This window comes from Pangasianodon hypophthalmus, chromosome 11 (genome assembly GCF_027358585.1).
Source record: "Pangasianodon hypophthalmus isolate fPanHyp1 chromosome 11, fPanHyp1.pri, whole genome shotgun sequence".
NCBI lineage: Eukaryota > Metazoa > Chordata > Actinopteri > Siluriformes > Pangasiidae > Pangasianodon > Pangasianodon hypophthalmus.
This window is the reverse complement of record NC_069720.1, coordinates 25,768,634-25,789,134: the sequence shown is the minus strand read 5'-3', so window position 1 is coordinate 25,789,134 and position 20,501 is coordinate 25,768,634. Positions and strand designations below refer to the sequence as shown.

The 20,501-nt window shown below is 40.2% G+C and overlaps 1 protein-coding gene across 2 annotated transcripts; it reads right to left on the bottom strand.

The window, feature by feature from the left end:
* Positions 1–20,194, bottom strand: ankrd24 (ankyrin repeat domain 24). Of its 2 annotated transcripts, XM_026947144.3 has the most exons (17): positions 19,826–20,194; positions 19,647–19,721; positions 19,481–19,536; positions 16,842–16,873; positions 16,632–16,719; positions 16,425–16,538; positions 15,474–15,593; positions 10,831–10,954; positions 10,389–10,552; positions 9,162–9,319; positions 8,300–9,054; positions 7,888–8,210; positions 4,754–4,987; positions 4,229–4,405; positions 2,841–2,996; positions 2,327–2,392; positions 1–2,116 (listed from the first exon to the last, which is right to left on the bottom strand). In XM_026947144.3, exons 3-17 carry the CDS (start codon positions 19,514–19,516, stop codon positions 2,042–2,044), a joined length of 2,622 nt encoding a protein of 873 aa, XP_026802945.3. In that variant the 5' UTR covers positions 19,517–19,536; positions 19,647–19,721; positions 19,826–20,194; the 3' UTR covers positions 1–2,041. The 2 variants fall into 2 exon arrangements, with proteins under 2 accessions (XP_026802945.3, XP_026802944.3); XM_026947143.3 differs by lacking the exon at positions 19,647–19,721 and having other exon boundaries at positions 19,826–19,874.
* Between the last annotated feature and the right edge of the window lie 307 nt (positions 20,195–20,501).

The following is a 20,501-nucleotide window of genomic DNA, read 5'->3' as shown; positions in this document are numbered from 1 at the left end:
TTTAAGAACAAAAAGATGTGTATTTGACAATTAGGATATGTGCTACACTAACTGGGTGGAACTTCAGGTGTGACCAAGGCCAAAAAAATAAACATAACTACAGGCTAACTTTATAAAAGAAAACTTTATGAAAAACTTACCTAACTCCCTAACTAAACCTAAAAACATAAACAAACCACCAACATAAATGGCAGTCACGCCCCATGCCCAGTGGTACTAAACTGAAAAAAAAAATCAAAACAATGCAAGTTGTATTTACAAAAATATATAAGAAGCAATCCAGGCTAGCAACGTTCAGATGGGACACAACCAAGAGTTTAAAGATCATCACAAATATAATCACAAAAACAAAATGGAGGCACAAATGAAGTGAACAGAAGGAAGCTGTTCCATTCAATTTGGCAGCATCTTAAATCAGGTGTACCAGATGATGATATAGCACACAGACTGGATTGGACTGAAGTAACAATGACAAGGACTGGACTTCCTGGGTCCTAGAACAGACTACTCAAATCAAACACAAATACATGCAAAAGCACTGAGCATAACTGCTTTCTTGGATCTAGTTAGAAGATCAAAATGTGTTAGCTGTAGTTGCTTTATGTGTACAAAATTATACAAAAAATGATCGCTCTTGGGCTACAGCAATTGCTGGTCTTATGAAGCGTAAACATTCTGGAACATTAGAAAAAACTCGAGTGCAGTGGAAAGTTAATATCGAAGCTGTCATCAAAAAACATTATCATTAAATATTAGTCACAAGTTAACTACAAGCACTGTGTTACTAAACTGAACCTTCCAGGACTAAAAGTCATCTGGTTGAACAGAAACAAGTCGTAATTTTACAAAAAATGTTTTATATTGTTAATATAGTCAAGTGAAATATGTTTAAGAATAATGTCAGGAGAAAATGTTCATTAAAATAAAACCATTAAAAACTGAACATAATATGATCAAAATGGTCTTAACAGGGTTAAAAGTCTTTTCTGCAGTTTTGTCAGGTAATCAACAAGAAACTCTGTTTCCCAGAACACACCGTGGCCTACAGACATGGCCACCAAGGACTACACTTTGCTCAGTCACCACTAATCATACACACCTGTTCACAGTTAACTCCACACAGGGTTTTTTTGATGCCCCATATTTCAGAACAATTCTTCACCCATCACAAGTTGTCATGGAATGGGAGATGTCTGATGTCAGTAAGGACACAAAATAAGTGGCCCTAGTGTATGTGGCAATGATCTCTTGTTAAAGGGAATTCTTAGTATGGACCTATAAGATCTCATTTCTAAGTCAAGGTTTTGTTAATATCACTGGTTATTCTAAATTACTGAATGCTATTCTTCAGTGCAAGTTCACTTGGAAAGTTGGGATACGGTGACCTTTGGGTACCTAAAGCCTGTGCTGGTTTTTAATAGTTCTGATGATTAACTGTTCTATTGCACTGTTCTGGTCCACCTGTTGGGGAGGAGAGGCATGGGTAAGGTGGCAGGACGCAACCGAGAAGAAGCAGTATTTAACAGGACAGGATGGCAAAGGTGCACGTAATGATTTCAGATGCGCCTATATTAAAGCACAATGTGCCTGTGCCGCCCCTGGCAAGTTACTGCCCTAGGTGCCTACGGCAAGGACTGCTACTGATAAAGATGTTACCAATTTAGTAATCATTAATATAACTAATAACATTTCATTTTCAAGATGACCTTCCCAACCTTAAGTGACCCTGTATTAGCAAATCCTGAAGCTTTGTAAAAAAAAATGGATAAAAAACAGCGCTCTATTTGTTAGTGTAAATTGATATTAATAATATTACCATCCTGCTCTAGCAAGGAATGAACTAATAAAGCCTCACAATATGGTTATCTATCTCTGTCATATTCCAAAATCATACAACTGTTTGACTTATGTAATGCCACCATGGCATTGCAGAGTGTCAGTTCAGTCCCTGTTTCACTCCCCCGATATAATTACTGCATGAAAAGTTAGCCATTGAAATGTATGTTGCTGTCAGTTTAAGAACAAGCAAATTGCAAATATTTTAATGGCTTTGGTTATTTTGGGTCATTCTGAGGATTTGGTACAAAAGAGCCTGCACCTCTTCATCCATGCGACCCTGTGAGCAGCAAAACACAAACATACATCTCTATTTAATAAGCCCAGTATGAACCACAGTTCTTGTGTAATACAGAGACAAATAAATCTACTGAGGAATATGCATTTACTCATAAACTAAACGTGTGTAGTCAAAACCCTGTGTGTGTTAAAGAAATTATTCAAATTGGGTTACACTTAACCCAGCTTTTTAAATGTGTGTATTACTTACTTGTACTGCAGCTAGGAGGTGAGAGCGATACGTGGCCACCACTGTTTTGTGCTTACGCTCCCAGTCCTGATGAGAGAACAGCAAGAGATTTTCTTGTATTAGAGTTACACTCATACATGGGTGGCATGGTGGCCGTACAGTGACTCACTGTTCCAGTGTCCCCGGTTTGATACTGAGCTTGGGTTAATGTTCTTGGGTTAATGTCCCCATGGGTTTCCTTTGGATGCTTCAGTTTCCTTTCATTTCCCAAAAACATGCCGCCAGGTGAATGGGCTACGCTAAATTTTCCCCAGATGGCAACCACCTTGAACAGGATAAAGCAGCTACTGAAGATGAATGAATGCATAATGCATATTCTCTTGTATTTTAGTTATGCTTGTTGTGGATGGGTGGAAAAACTCTTCACTTCTTAATACACATGCTATAATTTACGACTGTAGTGGATGGGGAAGACTTTTTAAAGTATGCACCCCAATTCAAGTTATTTGAGCTGTAATTTGAGAGATATTCCCACCTGGATTTGCTGGGTCAATGCAGATACTCTGTTCTGAAGTGCCAACTGCTGTCCTGGTATTCCAGAGGAAGTAGTGCAGGCAGATAAACCCATTGGTGGAGTCAAAGCTCCTAGAGCCTCCTTCAAACGGAACACATCCTTAGACAACTCTGTGATCTACAAAGACAGATTAATGTAATTAACGACAAAATTAGAGTTTTCTAAACACCAATGATACCTTGGTAGTTTTATTTGCTCTAACACATTTGATTAAGCTCATGAAGGTGTTAACACTTATGATGTGCTAAATCAGGAAAACGAAAACCTGTTATACAGTTGGTACTTCTGGTGTTGAAAAGTGCAGTATATATACCACAGTAGAGGACACCATAATTTTAATTGTAGTACTGATAGCATGAAATGATAGCTATAAATTGATAATTGAAAATAACTGAATCCATAATACTGACAAACAGCAATGAAAACATGCACAGCATTTAAGCAATGTATTCACAAATTATGGAAACATATTTTTCCATATGATAATGCAATCATCTTACATGGACGATTCACATTTTTTATGTTTTTTACTCTCTATTACGTAAACATAAATGTCATCAGTTAGTGCCTGTAGACCACCCTGTGGATATATTGGCTGAACATCATTAAAAATTAAGACTTCTGGAAGGAAACAGGACAGAAGAGGAATGAGACCCAGATCAGGAAAAGGAAGTGGGGCTGGTTGGGACACAGCCTTCGAAATCCTGCAACCAGTGTAACCAGACAAATACTAAAATGAAACCTGTAAGGGAGGAGATGCAGTGGAAGACCCAGAAACACTTGGAGAAGATCACTGGAGGCAGAAGAGAAGAAACAAGAAATGTATTAATCAAGCAATGTTAAGCAGCCTAACTCATCACTTGAAAGTGATGTCATGCATAAGTCATGATGTTATGCTAATCCTTGCTAATGCTAATTCTTGTTAATGCTAACTATAGTTGGAGTATACTCTATGAGTCACCAATGCCCCTGGGGTGGAGCTTCTGAACATGGGCAGAAATGGAATAAATAAAAAAATCATTCAAATATTGACCTAACCTACGACTAAAGAACTAGTCTTGACAAATTTTGACTAATCTTGACTAATGCACTTTTAAGTCAAGCGACATTAACTCCTTATATATAATATATATAATAACTGTCATATAGAATTACACCCTTAACATTAGCCACAAAGCCCATGTGAAAAATATCATTACCTTTGCACACCATTACATAGTAGTGTTGTAAATTTAAAACTCTTGTGATTTTCTCACATTATAACAGTAATGTCTTGGTAAACACAGTCATTTTGTGATAAAGCACAATAATGTGTCTGGATTACTCGACTGGTTGAGATGCACACTCACTTTGTGGTCTTTCTCCTTGATAAGCCCCTTTGAGTGCTGGATGTCTTGGTGCAGTTGCTGGATGTGGCTGGACTGAGCCTGCAGGTCTGCTAACTGCTGCTGGACCGTTAGCAGCTGTGCCTCGGCCACCTGACGTTCACTCTTATTGAAGAGAGCCTCCCTCTGCACTTGGAACACCTGCAGCGGGGTGACAGTCAAGAGAAAAGAGAGAGATACACAGGAATGGTGAGGGAGAAGATAGTGAAAATGGAAATAAAGCCTCTACAAAAATGTGAGTTTGAACTAAAGGTCTATTTGGCCATATTACTTACTACCCCTTTTACAAGGTTAAATGAACTACACTAGCACATACACATACCTGCTAGAAATCAGGGAAGCGCTTGTGCATATAAATGTAAAGGTGCAAGGGCAACAGCGTAATGTTTCACAGGGTAGACTACACACAGAAAGGGCCATCCTGACATTTTCAAAACACTCGCACACAGTACACATTTACAAAAAAAAAAAAAACACATAATGGCTGACCTCAGTGCATGTTTTCTCATGCTTGCGTGTAAGGTCAGCCAGGCAGGCAGTCAGTGTGTTGATCTCAGCCTGAAGTGAGAGGCGCTGGGCTTCGTGGGCCTCTTTAGATACCATATCCAGTTCTACAGCTTTCTGAGATTGCAGCTCCTTCAGCTCCAGCTCTTTAACACTCAGAGCCTCACGGGCTGCTGCTACAGCGCTCTGGCTCTCCTCTAGGCTACGCTGCAGCTCAGTCTGCAAGAGAGAACATGCTCTAATATGGTGCTTCAACAGATAGATGCATTCTGAACACTGTGAACATTTAGACCCCTTCATTTTTTTCACGTTTTGTTATGTTGCAGCCTTATGTTTAATGTTTTAAATAAATTTTTTTTTTCATTTTTTCATTTTTTTCTTTTTTAATAAATTTGCAAAGTTATCAGAAATCTGTTTTATGCTTTGTCATTATGGGGTATGGAGTGTGGATTGATGTGAAAAAAAAAAAGAATTTAAAGCATTTTAGCTATAAGGCTACAACATAACAAAATGTGAAAAAAAAACAAATGAAGGAGACTGAATACTTTTCTGAATGCACTGTATCAATCTTTTAGTAAAGTTGTATGTAAATGTTTGCATCAGACAAACCAAACTAAACATTTCCGCTGGATTTACAACACTCGTGCGTGTATGTTACTGAATGTGCCAATCACCCATATATTACCAGGCGCAAGGTACGGCGTAGCTGATTTACGTTTGGTGACGCCCACAAACTCCATAAAAAGCAAAGCTCACACAGCTGACAAGTTAATGGCAAAAAAGACTTTTTCAGAAGCAGAGGTGTAAGTTATTTAGACTCATGTCTATGACAATAATATATACAGTCAGGTCCATAAATATTGGGACAGTGACACAGTTTTGGTAATTCTGCCTCTGTACACCACCACAGTGGATTTGAAATGAAGCAGTCAAGATGTGACTGAAGCGTAGACTTTCAGCTTTAATTCAAAGGGTTTAACAAAAATATTGCATTAACCGTTTAGGAATTACAGCCATTTTTTACAGAGTCCCTCCATTTTCACAGGCTCAAAAGTAATGGGACAATTGACTGATAAGCAGTTTCATGGCCAGCTGTGGCCTGTTTCCTCATTATTTCATGACAAATTAAGGAGATAAAAGGTCTGGAGCTGATTCCAAGTGATGAATTTGCATTTGGTAGCTGTTCATAGGAACTCTAAATATGCCGTCCAAAGAGGTGTTGATGCAAGTGAAGGAGGCCATCATTAGGCTGAAAAAACAAAACAGACCTATCAGAAAGATAGCAGAAACTTTAGGAGGGCCAAATCAACAATTTGGTACATTCTTAAAAAGAAGGAATGCACTGGCGAGCTCAGCAACACCAAAAGGCCTGGGAGACCACAGAAAACAACTAAAGTGGATGATTGCAGAATTCTTTTCTTATTGAAGAACAACCCCTTCACAACATCTAGCCAAGTCAGGAACACTCTCAAGGAGGTAGGCCTATCATTGTCAAAGTCTACAATCAAGAGCCACCTTCATGAATGTAAATACAGACGGTTTACCTCAAGATGCAAACCGCTGGTAACACTCAAGAACACAAAGGCCAGATTAGACTTTGCTAAAAAACCTCTAAAAAAAAGCCTGACCAGTTCTGATGCAAGATTAACTTGTACCAGAATGATGGGAAGAGAAAAGTATGGAGAAGGAAAGGAAGGGCTCATGATCCAAAGCATACCACATCATCCGTCAAACATGTGGAGGCAGTGTTATGGCATGGGCATGTTTGGCTGCCAATGGAACTGGGTCACTGGGGTTTATTGATAATGTGACTGTTGATGGAAGTAGCAGGATGAATTCTGAAGTGTACAGAGCTATACTTTCTGCTCAGATTCAGTCAAATGCTGCAAAACTGATAGGACAGCGCTTCACAGTACAGATGGATAACAACCCAAAACATACTGTGAAAGCAGCCCAAGAGCTTGGAAATTAAATGTTCTTAAATGGCCAAGTCAGTCACCTGACCTCAACCCAACTGAGCTGCTTTTCACTTACTGAAGACAAATCTGAAGGCAGAATGACCCACAAACAAGCAGCAACTGAAGATGGCTGCAGTAAAGAAGTGGCAAATCATCTCAAGGGAGGAAACTCAGCATTTGGTGATGTCCATGGGGTCCAGACTTCAGGTAGTCATTGACTGCAAAGGATTTACCTCCAAGTAATAAAAATAATCCTAATATTTATGATTATATTAGTTTGTCCCATTACTTTTGAGCCTGTGAAAATGGAGGGACTCTGTAAAAAATGGCTGTAATTCCTAAACGGTTAATGCAATATTTTTGTTAAACCCCTTGAATTAAAGCTGAAAGTCTACACTTCAGTCACATCTTGACTGCTTCATTTCAAATCCACTGTGGTGGTGTACAGAGGCAAAATTACCAAAACTGTTTGTTTTAAGTGTCTTGGCCAATGTGCTGAAAATAGTGCACAGTGATAAAAATCACACCAGTCCCTCAGAAGCGTGGCCTTAATCTTCCATCAGGCTTATGGCTCTGCGCAGACAGACCGGCCTGTCTCCCATTTATACAGCACCATTTCTTTTGTCATAACTGAATAATTAGTTTGTCTTAATTTGTGGGTTTGTGTTGTCTTGCGGTCTTTATTTTTCATATTCTTTCATTAGTGCCAATAATATAAAAAGATATAGATATAAATAAGCTATTTAAACTCAACAGTACATTTTATATATAAAAGTTAGGTAATCCATGCTAATTATAGGATCTGAAGTCAATCATTCGAGCTTTACATTAGTTAGTCTTCTTATGCAAAAATTTACACATATTCAGAAGTATGAGTATGGTACAAACGTTTTTTTAGGAAATTTTCATGAATACCAAATTTCTTGTGTAAACGCTCCTATGAACAATTAATTAATAAAACTGTTCCTATTCAGCTTGATAAATTAAGCCCATTACACATACCTGTCAGAAAGAAACACAAACAGAAAGAGAGAGACACAAAAGATTACATATTGATAACACATTGAGAGGGTTAAAAAGTTGAATGGCCACTTTTTTTAAGTAAAAGTGTGCATTTTTGCTTATGTTAGGTGTTTCAGCAGTGTAATCCTCCACTCTCACCCTGATCCTTTCATGTTCCTCCTTGCTGATCATGCCATGTTGTGCATCCTGCAGGTCACTTTTCAGCCTGGCCAGTTCAGCATGAGCATGTTCACAAAGTGCCCTCTCAGCCTCCAGTTTATTTTCTGTCTCAGCTAGTTGTTGTGTTAGTGCAGACAGTGCCTCCTGGTGTTTGGCTAATGATACCACATCCTTCATCTGCAAGGCATCCTGAACACAGCCCTCTTCCCCAGCACACAAGACATCCAGTGTTTCTATGTCTGTCTGGCTAGTCACCTCCAGTTCTTCTTGCACTGACCTCAAAGTTCTTCCACCAGGCAACTCTGATTAGAGAACAAAAAAGTCATTTTTATAAGTTAGCTTCAGTGTGGGATTTTTGATTCAGTCATGGAACAGTGAATGCACTCATCACCCAAAGCACTTGATGGCTGGTAGCTCTCAGACTGCTCTTCCTTGTATTCTTCATCGCTGTCATCTTTGTCACTGTGAGGTGGAGGGCAAAGTCTCTCCAGATCCAGCAGAGCTTGATTGAGTCGCAGGGAAATCTCAGAACGCTCTCGAGCTAGCTGATCCAGCTGGAGACCCAGGGTGAGCTGCACCTCATCCAGCTGCTCACGAGGAATACTCTTACTTAGTTCAGCTTCCAGCTCTTCCACTCGCACCTGTAATTTATTCAGTGCTTCTTCCTCCCCTTCTGCCAAACACCTTGCCCCAGTGCCCTGCTCTAGCTCATTTATTCGTTTTCTTAATCTCTCCACTGACTCACTCATATCTCGTGCCTCTTTCTCCTTCACCTGTAGAGATTCCTCTAACTCTTCCACTCTCTGCTTCAACTGCTGGATTTTGTCACTCTCATTCAGCCCTTCCTTCCACACCACCTCTTTGTTTGCCAGCTCTGCCTCCAGTTCCTGCACCCGGGCTGTCAACTTCTGTATGTCTGAGCTCAGCCCCTTCTCTTCAGCTTTGGAATTGCTAACTGCTAAACCTGCAGTCATAGAATCGATACCCAGTTGCATCTCTTTTCTCAGCTTCTCCAACTCAGCATGGGCACAGGCTAGCTGTTGCTCTAGGCTTTTCTGTTTTTCCTCCTTCTTTACTATTTCTCTAGCTAAAGCCTCCTCCTCCTTGGACTCCACCTCACCTATGTCTTCAGGATTGTTCTCAGACCTGAGAATGAGAATCAAAACTGTTTTATTAAAATTGTATAAATATTATTATAATTTTACCCTGAAATGAATACAATCACATTATAAAATGTGGAATGCCAGCATTACCCAGGGTCCTCTGCAGTGTTTGAGCTTTTAGCAGCTCTGGTGTATTGCTGCTGCAGCTTTTCAAACTCTCTCTTTAAGGTGTCATAGACAGTCATGGGCACAAAGTCAAGACCCGAGCTATGAAAGTCTGTGTCATCCTTTTCAAACATTTCCAGCATCTGTCAATCACAGCACAAAGTGAAAGAAAAAGAAGTGAGAGAAAGAGGATGTATACAGATATATACTACACATAGTAGTATTTTTTGCTGTAAAACTTGCTGTACAGGGCATATAGTCTAGATTAGAAGTGTGCATGGGGCCTATGATCACATGAGACACAACAAAAAGTTGCATGAGCATGAGGTTTTTACTTTCATGTGGATGCTGGGGAGCAGATATGAAGCTCGTAGGACAAAGAAAAACATGAATATGCAGAACTGCACAATGCAAATACAGTATTCATTCATGGTCCGGCTTGCGGTAGTTTAAATTAGGCTACTAGATTATTCATATTTTGGGAAATAGAACCAACTAAACTAACTGAAAATATCTCAAGCAGGCAGCTGAAGTTTGACAAATTGTCAGAGCCAGTGAAAGAAAGAAAGAAAGAAAGAAAGAAGGGAAGGAAAGAGGGAAGCAAGGAAAGGAAGGAAGGAAGGGGGGGGGGAGAAGGAAGGAAGGAAGGAATGAAGGACAAATGGATGGACGGACGGAAGGATGGGCAGATGGACAGACTTTTGGGTTTAAGTCTGAATTAATTTATAGATTAGGATATGTTTGTAGCACTAGACCACATGTCAAACCCAAGGCCTGCTGCCTCATTTCATTTGGCTTGTGCAAACATGCAAAATAACTAATATTTAACCACTGGCACCACTGGAGTGCACACGTGCTCACATCTCACAGTGCTGAAACTCAGGTTAAAACGGACGCCTATCTGCTGTGTTTGATACAAGTCAGTTCTGCATCTAAAAATGATTCAGAGATCCATTGTGAGCCTTTATTGTGATTCAGTGACTGACTCCAAATCCTGAAAGGTATCTCCCAAAGTAGAGATCTACAAATGAGCTAAAAAAACAGAAAAGATGATAGAGCACGAAGACGACAGAGATGGGAGACTAAGTAATTTGACAAGTAAGCATTATTGGCCATATACAGACCTGGCACTCACATGGATAATTAGTGTGATACAGAGAAGATAATAGGTTGTGTCTAAAACCTCTAATAGCACAGGCAGTGCCACTACACCTGCACTTTGAGGACCAGTTCAGCATTCTGTGCAGTCAGCTCCTCCACCTGCCTGCAGAGCTGCTCCACACTGTTCATTTGCTCCCAAGATGAGTTCTCTGTTTGGGCAGGAGGCATCTCGGCTTCTGTGCATTTTGACTGCTTGGACAGCAGCCTATTTGTTCCTGTAGGCACATAGATTAACAGAAAAAGCAAACCAGATCACAGTACTTCATATTAATACAGAAATAGCATATGTACTCACATCATCAAATGTAAATCATTTTATAGTTTTCTTTTGTACCTGTTCAATATGATTTGGCTCTTGGAAGATTTGACAATTAGCTGATTAAGCTAATCCATTCACAGCACAGAGCAGGTTAACGCATAGTGTAGTACAGTGATTTTTTTTTTCTTTGTATTAAGGCCATTGTAACTGCTCAGTGAGGAAAGCACCACCTACCAGGGAAGTCAAGCATATCATCAGTGGTACTGCTGAGCCGAACACCTCCCAGCTCCTTCAGCACTACTTCCAGGCAATCACGTTCTGCCTCTGCCTCTCTCAAACACTCTCTCAGTGAGCTCAGCTGAGGCACAGAAGTCAGAGCAGACACAGAAACAACTCAGACACCGTCTTGCCACTACAAAGTCTCAACTAATTTCCATGTAAACATCTTAAAAAACAGCACCTTATCATTCGAAAATCATAGCTAAAGCAACACATATGCTAACCCTACATTTCAAACTAGTGTATCAATTCATCACCTGTAAAATAGATTAAGTAAGCATGTGGTGGTTCAGAATACACTGTCCACTTTCACAGGAGAAAGCCATTGTGCTTCACCCCAGTCTTATTTCAGACACAGTGGCTGCTTATGTATGTGGTGGTTTGGAAACATCTGTCAGATGTCCCTGTGACGGAATTCTGGCAAACAGTGGTAGTTATATTACTACTGGTCTCTCTCTCTCTGTCTGTCTACAAGCTGAGTGTGTGTGTATGTGTGTGTGTGTGTGTGTGTGCATGCCCATGGGCCTGCTGAAGTACAGAGCAGCTGGAAAGCAGCCAATTTCAGTGGATCAAAACGGCAGTTACTTTCATCCTTTTGTCCCCTCCTCTTTTTTGGTCACAAAGTAAAAGTGGAAAGAGCATGCACTCAGAATAAAACTCATGAATGCAGTCGCCCTGAGTCTGCTGTGTTCCTGAGTAGCATATAGTTGACAGTGTCACACTGGTGTCAAAACCTGGGAGCTACTCAGAGGACGAAGAGAAGCAAATGTGGTACAAATCTTGGTACAGATGCAGGAGCAGCTACATCAGGCTCTCTTCAATTTGCAGTAGCAACAATAAGACACAAGGAGAACTCCTCCCCGCAAGCCTGTCATTATGCTCCCTTTCAAGATGATACCTGGGCACTGCCTCGGCCTGTGCTTGGCCAAGGAGTGAGTGGGGGCTTTGAATTCAAGCCCTCCTGACAGAAGCCCAGCTGGCAGAGCAGAGCCAGTGGCACCCAAGAAGCCAAGTGGCAGCTGGATCACAGGCTGGTCTTGATAGCAGTGCTCGATCATGTCGGTCTCTCTCCAGAGGGACACTGCTGGTGCTTCCACTCTATGATGTTGTAGGAAGAAGACCACCTATTGTCCTTCTCCCTGAGACTCAGAGACTCTTGCAATTGCTCGCTGAGACTGGACCTGGCAAACCCTGAGAAGGTCATCAAATGGGTAGCACTGGAGCAATTCATCAGCTGCTTTCCAGCAGCGACACTGGAATGGGTTCGGTGCCACCAACCAGACTCGCTGGTGGAAGCCACCCAGTTGGTGGAGGAACACCTATCAGGTGCTTCAGATCTCTGCAGTTTTGTGGCCCTCCCCCAATCTGAATTTTTCCTAATTCATCCTGAAGCTTTTTTTGTGTTCAGCTAAGCAATATGGCTGGCAAGCACATAAGAGTCTCTGTACTGTATGGTGTTCTATGAGGTTTGTGTATCCAGGTGGGTGAGAAAACATGTCCAAAATATTCATATTGCAACTTGGCACCTTGTGCTCTCTGAGACGGTGAGAAATGGTCCCTAACTAGGATTGGAGTGGAATTGGATGATTTTGGATGCTCTGGTCCCAACTCATGTCTTTCCACCACTGTTATCGCTAGAACCACAGGGACTACCTCTCTTCTTTGTTTAAGGAGGTCGAGGTAGAACATATGCCATGTGTTCCTCCTGTCCATTCGCAAAACCTCATTGTGACTTCACCCACTCACCATGTGAACTTAAAGGGACCACTTGGCAAGGTGGGAAGCAATACGATGACTTTATCTCCAGTTGTGAGCACCTATTAGAGAGCCGTTGTTGTTTCTTCTAAGCCTGGAGCAAATTCTCCCAAGAAAAGTGACCCTGTGTGTGGAGCTTTGCTCACAGGTCCAGGGTGTACTGAACTTCATTTTTACTGGCCATTGGACAGGTTTCTTTAATTATATCCAACACACTCTGGTGATTCCACTTGTGTAATAACTAAAATGGGTAAACCCTGTGAAGGCCTGGGGTACCTCTTCGAACAAATAATAGGACTTCCAATCATGTATCCTTATTTCAGCTATCTTCATGCACAAACCTATGAATCATGTTCTTAAGCATTTTATTAAAGCACTAACCTCAGTTGAGGATGATATATGCTGGTTTAGATCACATTAATTCTCAATAATTCATAAAGTTCTTGTAGTGTACATGACATAAATGACATGCCTTGATCAGTTAGGATCTCTTTAGGGATCCAAACTCAGGAGATTACTCAAAACAGTGCCTCAGTGCCTCACACTGCTTTATTTGCCAGGACCCACCCAGACCTAACTCCACAGCTAACTGACAAAACCCAAAGTTGGGGACTAACCGCCACCTTTATGCTATGAAATTGACCCTTATATTTAGTTTTGAGCAGCATCACAGGGTATGTGTGCACATCATTGTGTACTGTATACACAGTCCCTGCACCTTCAACTCCCAACACTTTTCAATACCTCATTTTTAATCAGACTTTTATGGATCAAAATTTGCATGCTGCCTGGACCCACCAAAGTCTGATATATTCCTGATGATGGGAATAATAGGGTAGCACCACAGTAACTGGAACACTCATATATACAGTATATAAGTGTACCAGTGTACAACATACTCCTAGTCTCCTAGTGCCCAGTTTTGAAGCATTTTTTGCTCGAATTGAAAGTCACCATCTTGGCTGAGCTCAGTAGGTCAAAATTGGAGCTGGAGCATGCACAGTAGATAAGGATGGTTGGACAGCGTGGCTGCGTCTTGCCTGTCCATACTGGTCGTGTTGAGAGCTATTACCTGAAGTGCAACTTAAGGCGGTTGTCAGGAAAAGATTTTAGAGCATTGAGTCATGACTAACTGAGCTACCACTTGGAAAATCTATTATGTTAAAGTAATGTAAGTATAAGTAGATAATGTAATGTGCCAACTGGAAATATACTGGTGAACAGCAACCAACATTTACACTCAACAAAACATTTTTTGAGGGAAAAAAATCACTGCTCTCCATGATTTTCCTCTAGCTCTGACACCATGACATTCCTCTAGCTCTGACACCATGACTTTCCTCTAGCTCTGACACCATGACATTCCTCTAGCTCTGACACCATGATTTTCCTCTAGCTCTGACACCATGACTTTCCTCTAGCTCTGACACCATGACATTCCTCTAGCTCTGACACCATGATTTTCCTCTAGCTCTGACACCTGGAGTAAGTTCCACATCTGAATGAAGAGCTCTTTTATGTTCTGCTTATTCTGTCGGTGGAGTTTGTTTGAAAAAGGAGAGACTTAGCTAACCTTACGAAGCTACTTCCAGTGTAAACTAAGATCAAACAGTCAATAATAAATTGTTATGAAATTTAGGTTGTGTTAGATGCTTTGGTTTGTGCCATCAATTTGTTCACTCACGTTGGTTTGCTAATTATATCAGTACAATAAGCTAGCTTACATATCAAAATGAACAGTATACAGGAAAACCTGCAAAGAACTCAACTGCCTAGAAAATTGAAAATTAAGTCAGTTTGCTAGTTATAAGTTATAATATCTAGTTATAGTTATAATGTAATATGTAATATAATCTAATATATAATATCAGTATAACAATGTAGCATAGAAATGAGAATGAGCAAGACACTGGAAAAACTGCAAAGAACTCCCAGATAAGGGTCTGTCAGAACAGTTTACAGCAGAATAACACATGCTTTGAAGACAGAACTGTCATGAGCTTCAGGTGAGTATTGAAAAGTGAATGCACATTCATGAGGCTCAACTGTCCTGACCAAAACCGTCAATCACCTCATCAATCATGCCCTTTTAATTATCAACAAATAACTCCTATAAAACACATTTATCATAAAGAAAATAAACGTATCATAAAGATGGGGGTGATATTAAGGTCAACTGAACTGACTTGTGTTCCATTTACTGACATGGGAATGTGCAGGGTTAAAAACTGTTCTGCAGCAAGCCACTAGAGAACCTCGGAGACATTTTGGCTTCATTTTTCCATCCGTTACAAAGTCCACCCATATATATGCCATAATAATTGGCTGGTGCCAAAGACAGAAGGGTGGTCAGCTTTTGTGTGGACTACTGCAAGGTGAACACAGTTTCAATATTTGTATAGCACAGTAAAGTGTGCGAGGGGTCTGAATACGTTCTGAAGCCCCTGTACTTCACTGCAATATGTAATCTATTATACAATGCAAATGCATTATATATTTTGTAAGATTTCACAATCAAATGCAATTTCACTATTGAATGTGCTTGTTTTTTTATGACTGAGTGAATTAATTAATACAAATGAAAAAAACAGAAAGAGCATAAATCAGCAAGTGAGCTAGGTTATCAGGGTAGGCATGCATTTTTTACAGACTTGACTGGCTCGTACTTCATTTGGCCTCTTCTAATATGGTGGACGTGTTAACTTATCGCTGTAGCTACCAACAGGGACTAACACTACATATATTTTATTTTCTATATTGATAGTGAAAGCACTCATTTCTAGGTTTTCAGGGCACATGGGAGCTCCTGTATAATTTGACCAACCCCTTAACTTGTACATTACCTCCTCCAGTGCAGTGGTGGTGCTGCTCTGTTGCTGCTCCAGAGCCTTAATCTTCTGTAGTAGATGTCCTCTTTCTAGCCTTAGCCTGCGAATCTCCTCAAACACTTCCTCATCCTCTGCCTCACTCCATAAACCCCAAGAACACAAGAGAAAAATGCAAAAAATGAATGGCTTTATGTGTTTTCAGACAAAGCTACCCCACAAATAGTATAAACTCATTGTGATTTAGGAGACTTACAGATGATTTGCAGCAAAACCACTTTGTGCTGGCAAATCCATTGTTTCCCTACGGAGAGAATGTGCAACACTGCCTGTGGTGTGCACTGCTTGGATTTGATGCCTTGGTGCTGAACACAGTTGCTGGACACAGTTTATGCTAACCTTTTCAAGGTGCGACCAATAAGATATGTGACATAGCAAAGATGGGACTTGTGAGTTACAAAGCCTATTTTTGTGATTAGGGCTCGAATCTTCTCTAGGAAGACATCAAACATTTTCTACGACCTAAAATCACAGGTCGTTTTCTGCGACCTAAAATAGCACTGGAATTGGTCATCATGGTTCTGTTGCTTTCAGATGAGGTTGAAGCTACCATTAGTTTGAGACATCAGAGTCTAATGCACCCATTTACTTGCCCTCCGTGTTTTCTCCCATTTTCTCCAAAGGTCAAACAAAGGCAACCTTTTTTTGTTTGAGATGTGGATACATGCTGGACTTGGAAACAGACTGGGACTGCTCTATGAATGATCTCTGATTTCAAACACGCCTTGATGACGTAGCACCACTTCGGCCTCATGGTAAAAAAAAAAAAGTATGATTTATACGTTATGGCTACTTTCACAGTGAGTGATATGCAAAATGCTGATCATCTGTAGGTGCCCTTACGGACTGAGTAGTACTGGCTCCTTTTCAGATGGTTAACCTGTTACAAGGTTAGCAGCATCTACTCACAAGGTTGTCTGGAAATGAGTGTTGAGTCTTGGGGGCTGGGGAAGGAGAAGTAGAGCTGTCTGGCACTAAGCACTCGGTAGGGCCATGATGCAGGTCTGGGGAAGGCTGTGTACCCTGATGCATTCCAAAGCACATACAGTGATGTTTAATCTCTAGCAGTACTGCTTTGAAACGTGTGATCATCGAACTATCAATTAATTGTGATACCTGTCGAGGAGACTTTGGAGGAGGAGGTGCTTTTCTCTTGTGAGCTGTGGTCCCTCCAGGCAGGGTTGGGGTTGTAGGGGGCAAAGGACTACACAAAGCAGGTTAAACTGAAACTTTCTAAACATCCTTAGTTGATTAGTTGTATAGATGTAATATCAATAGAGTATTAGAAGCAAATTTAGTGTATAATGTATAGTGACAGTGAAATACCTCCTAACTTGTTCCCTCTGTGCAGTCTGAGTCTGTACATGAAGACACACACAAATATACAAACATAACCAAACGGTAACACACAAGCACACACAGAGATACCCATAGTCCAACACTCCTTAGGACTTAACTGAACAGCCACATGGAGGTGTATGTATATAATATTCTGTCACTAAGCCTATAGAAAAGGGCCTCTATTAAAGTTCCTTGGGAACATAAGTCCAAATATTTCAAATAAATTTTAATTAAAATTTTATTTTAAATATTTAAAAAATAAAGTTAAAGGTTATAATAATCATTTAGCAAAGTTTGATTGAAGAAAAAGGTTTTTTTCCCTCAGAAATTAGAAACTCCCTGCCAATGGGGTTTGTATCATTACCTGCTGTTGCCTCTAATTCATTCGCAATCATCGTTTTACTTTATTCAATTACAGAATTAAAAATTCCTGTCACTCAGTCATGCCATACACTCTGTTCAAGTCTGAAATTAAAATTTCCTCTTATCCAGTCAGAGACTACTTTACTCCATTCCAAGCTCAAATTACAGTTCAGTTCAAATTTCCTCTTCCTTGTGGAACTCAGCTGATACAGAGATCTACCGGCAAATAGTCACTGTATGATCGCACGGTTGAACAGACAATTGCAAAACAGCCGACTCTTAAAAGTATCTTCCTAAAAGCAAGTGATTCCGATAGTCTTCTAGAGACAAATTTTAGACAAATTCAACTTTAAGTTGGCAGCAGAAAGCTTTCTTACCCTAAAGACACAGAGAAAATTAACAGCCATCTTCAATATGTTTTTGAAAAAAGAGTAATCCACAAGACACTAGTTACAATTATCACCAAAGCTTTGTTAAAATTTACATTTTAAATCCACAAGGGAATCTGTGTGATCTGTAGGAACATCCAACAACCACTGACAGATTTATCCTTCTTCAATTTAAAACAGTAATGCAAGAATCTCACACCATCAACTCCGAAAGCTCATCTCTCTAGAGTTGATGGTGTTACATTCTTTGATTTACTCCAACAATCCTGAGGACTGTTATACATTTCATATATTTCCTATTTATGTGACTTGTTTAATTTTGTGTGATTCTGTGTACCGTATGGTATTATTGTCTGTATTTATTGTCAGTATTTATTGTTGTCTTTTAGTCCTTGTCAATGTCTACTACATATTGCACAGTAGTTTCTTGAAAAAACTGTTTTGTTTTCATCCATTGCCATGATATAAATGACAATAAATCTGACTTTGACCAAATCACAGGCGTCGCTGTTTTAAATTGATGCCTTAGATTCCCATGTGGAATTAAAATGTACATTTTAACAATATTTTGATGTTAATAATTGTAGTTAGTGTCATGTGGATTACTTTTTTTTTTTTAAAAATAAGTGAAAGCAAGTGCCACAAGCCTCTTTATTAATTATTTATTGGATTTATTTCAGGAACCTGAAGCATGCAGCAAGTGCTAGCAATAACTTCAGCTGAGGCTGGCCAGGCCCAGGGTGCATCAGCAACTAATCCCCCACATGAAGGTACTAATATGCAGTGTTAGTACTGCTCCTGCATTTACAGTTCTTTCTCTACAATCGCAACAGCAGTATTTTACAGTTTGTGTCTGCAAGGGCTCCAGAAGATGATCATCAATAAAATTCATCAGATGTAAGAATACTAGCAAAACCCCTTCTAGCAAGCTGGAGAAAACTGTAAGCTTTACATATAAATACACACAAAATACCTGTTTTATATAAAACTCATACAAAAACCTTATATAAATATAGGGACAGTAGTTAGAGAAACCTGAAGGACAGGTTGCTGTCTCACATTACTGACGCATGTAAACAATGTTGCCGAATTTCACAGTGGAAATACAGCTTAGCACTGAATGCAAGTAGACCATCTGCTCGAAATGGAAACACTGAATACCACAATCTGCAAAGTACTAAAGACTCTCTTCTTTTCTCTTATTGATTGCTATGGTTAAGTGAATATACTCAGATGTTCTTAGTACTTTTTAAATTACACAACATGGCTACTCATAGCTACCTTTTAAATAAAAATTGTCATTTTCAACTATTCTCTGAAATAAAAACAATCATTGAACCCCGCCTTCCCCCGAAATCCAGCGTGTAATTGAAACACTGCAGTTACACCAGTGCGGCAAATACTACAATGCCAGTATCAGCTCAGTATCACGGTGCACTCTGGGTTGGAAATGGTCAACCAAATATTATCTGGTCAGTGGAAGTCCTATGCTGGTCCCTTTACACTAGCAGACAGTGTAGAAGGTTACGGAGAACCTGAAAGAAGTAAACTACAGTTATTTAGGCACTTACATGGTTTACCTAATAAAATGGCCTGCCAGTGTACATATGCATTTCTGTGTGAACATGTGCATTTAAATAATTGAACACTGGTTGAGATCTCGGGTTACTGAGGCCATCTGTAGGACAGTGCACACTGCAGCAAATGAAACTTCCAGCACGCAGTATGGTTCATGACAACAGAAACACACATATGAGGATTCAGATGAAATCTGAGAAACAAGCCTCAAGTTCATGGAGTAAGGCTACAGAATTAGGAAAAGCTACACAGTCAGGAAGCCATTCAGGAAGAGTGAGAGTGTGTTTCTCTTACCTCAGTCTTCCTAAACTTTGCTTTTAAAGTCTTCATTATCTGGTAGAGAGTATAATCTAAAACACACAAGCAGAAATACAGTGTACAGTGCAGTACTGAGCACAAGCCTGCTTCAGAGCACATTTTCCACTGAGTCTGTTCATGCAGAAATGATTTATTTCTTCACCAAATGAAAGATGAACTCAGAGACCCACTCTTCTTCACTATTTGCGGAAACTTGGATGTAACTGCTTTATAAAGGCTGTAAAATAATACAGATGCGTCATCTAGTTTAATACATTAAGTAAACTTTCATTCGCGTCAAAAGCACATGTAAGACACAAGTGAGGAAAACACAAGACTCACGTTAAATGCAGCAGAGTAGAGATGTATTACTGCACACGCCGCTCCAAACACGTTTCACACGTTCAGCGCAGTGGTACTGAAACTGAGCTCCGCGTCACGTGACCACGCGGCGGCGTCCCGAGCGTCAGCGCGCTCCGGGGGTGATGCTGCGCATGCGCTGTTCACAGAGCGGCTACACGCTCAGCACAGTCACACACACTCTTACCTCTTACGATCACAAATAATAAAATGAGAAGTTTCCGGGTGTAATAAAACAAGCAGGGGTTTGGACAACCTCCTTCTGTTCTTCTGTCTCTGCATGTAAGCTGAAAAGCGTGGCATGTAAACTCTTGTAATAGTATAGTTGTATAATATTATAAAACACAGGGTATCTATAGCCTGTACAGAATATTTGCATTGTGTATGTGTGAATACACAGGCAGCCTCAGAAGCACTCTGCACTGCTGACGAATAACTTTCGTCTGAAATATACACTTTCACAGGAAGTTTTATTTACCAGATTGTGTTGCTGAGGAGCAGCATGATGCTGCCACCACCTGCTTTCACTGCAGGGATCATTCAGCCAGCTGATGAGCAGTATCAGGTTTTTGCCAGACGTAGCACTTGGACATCAGCCCCAAAAGTTAAACTTTTTTTCATCAGACCAGAGAGTCTTTCTCCTCATGGTCACAGAGTC

What these genes read in the sequence shown, in the direction of transcription:
- ankrd24 (XM_026947144.3), bottom strand. Translation starts at nt 19,516, where the DNA reads ATGAAGACTTTAAAAGCAAAGTTTAGGAAGACTGAG. An exon ending in CAGAGGGAACAAGTTAGGAG is followed by an intron (nt 16,720 to 16,841) that starts GTATTTCACTGT and finishes TGCTTTGTGTAG; the next exon opens with TCCTTTGCCCCCTACAACCC. An exon ending in CCAGCCATCAAGTGCTTTGG is followed by an intron (nt 8,211 to 8,299) that starts GTGATGAGTGCA and finishes TTCTCTAATCAG; the next exon opens with AGTTGCCTGGTGGAAGAACT.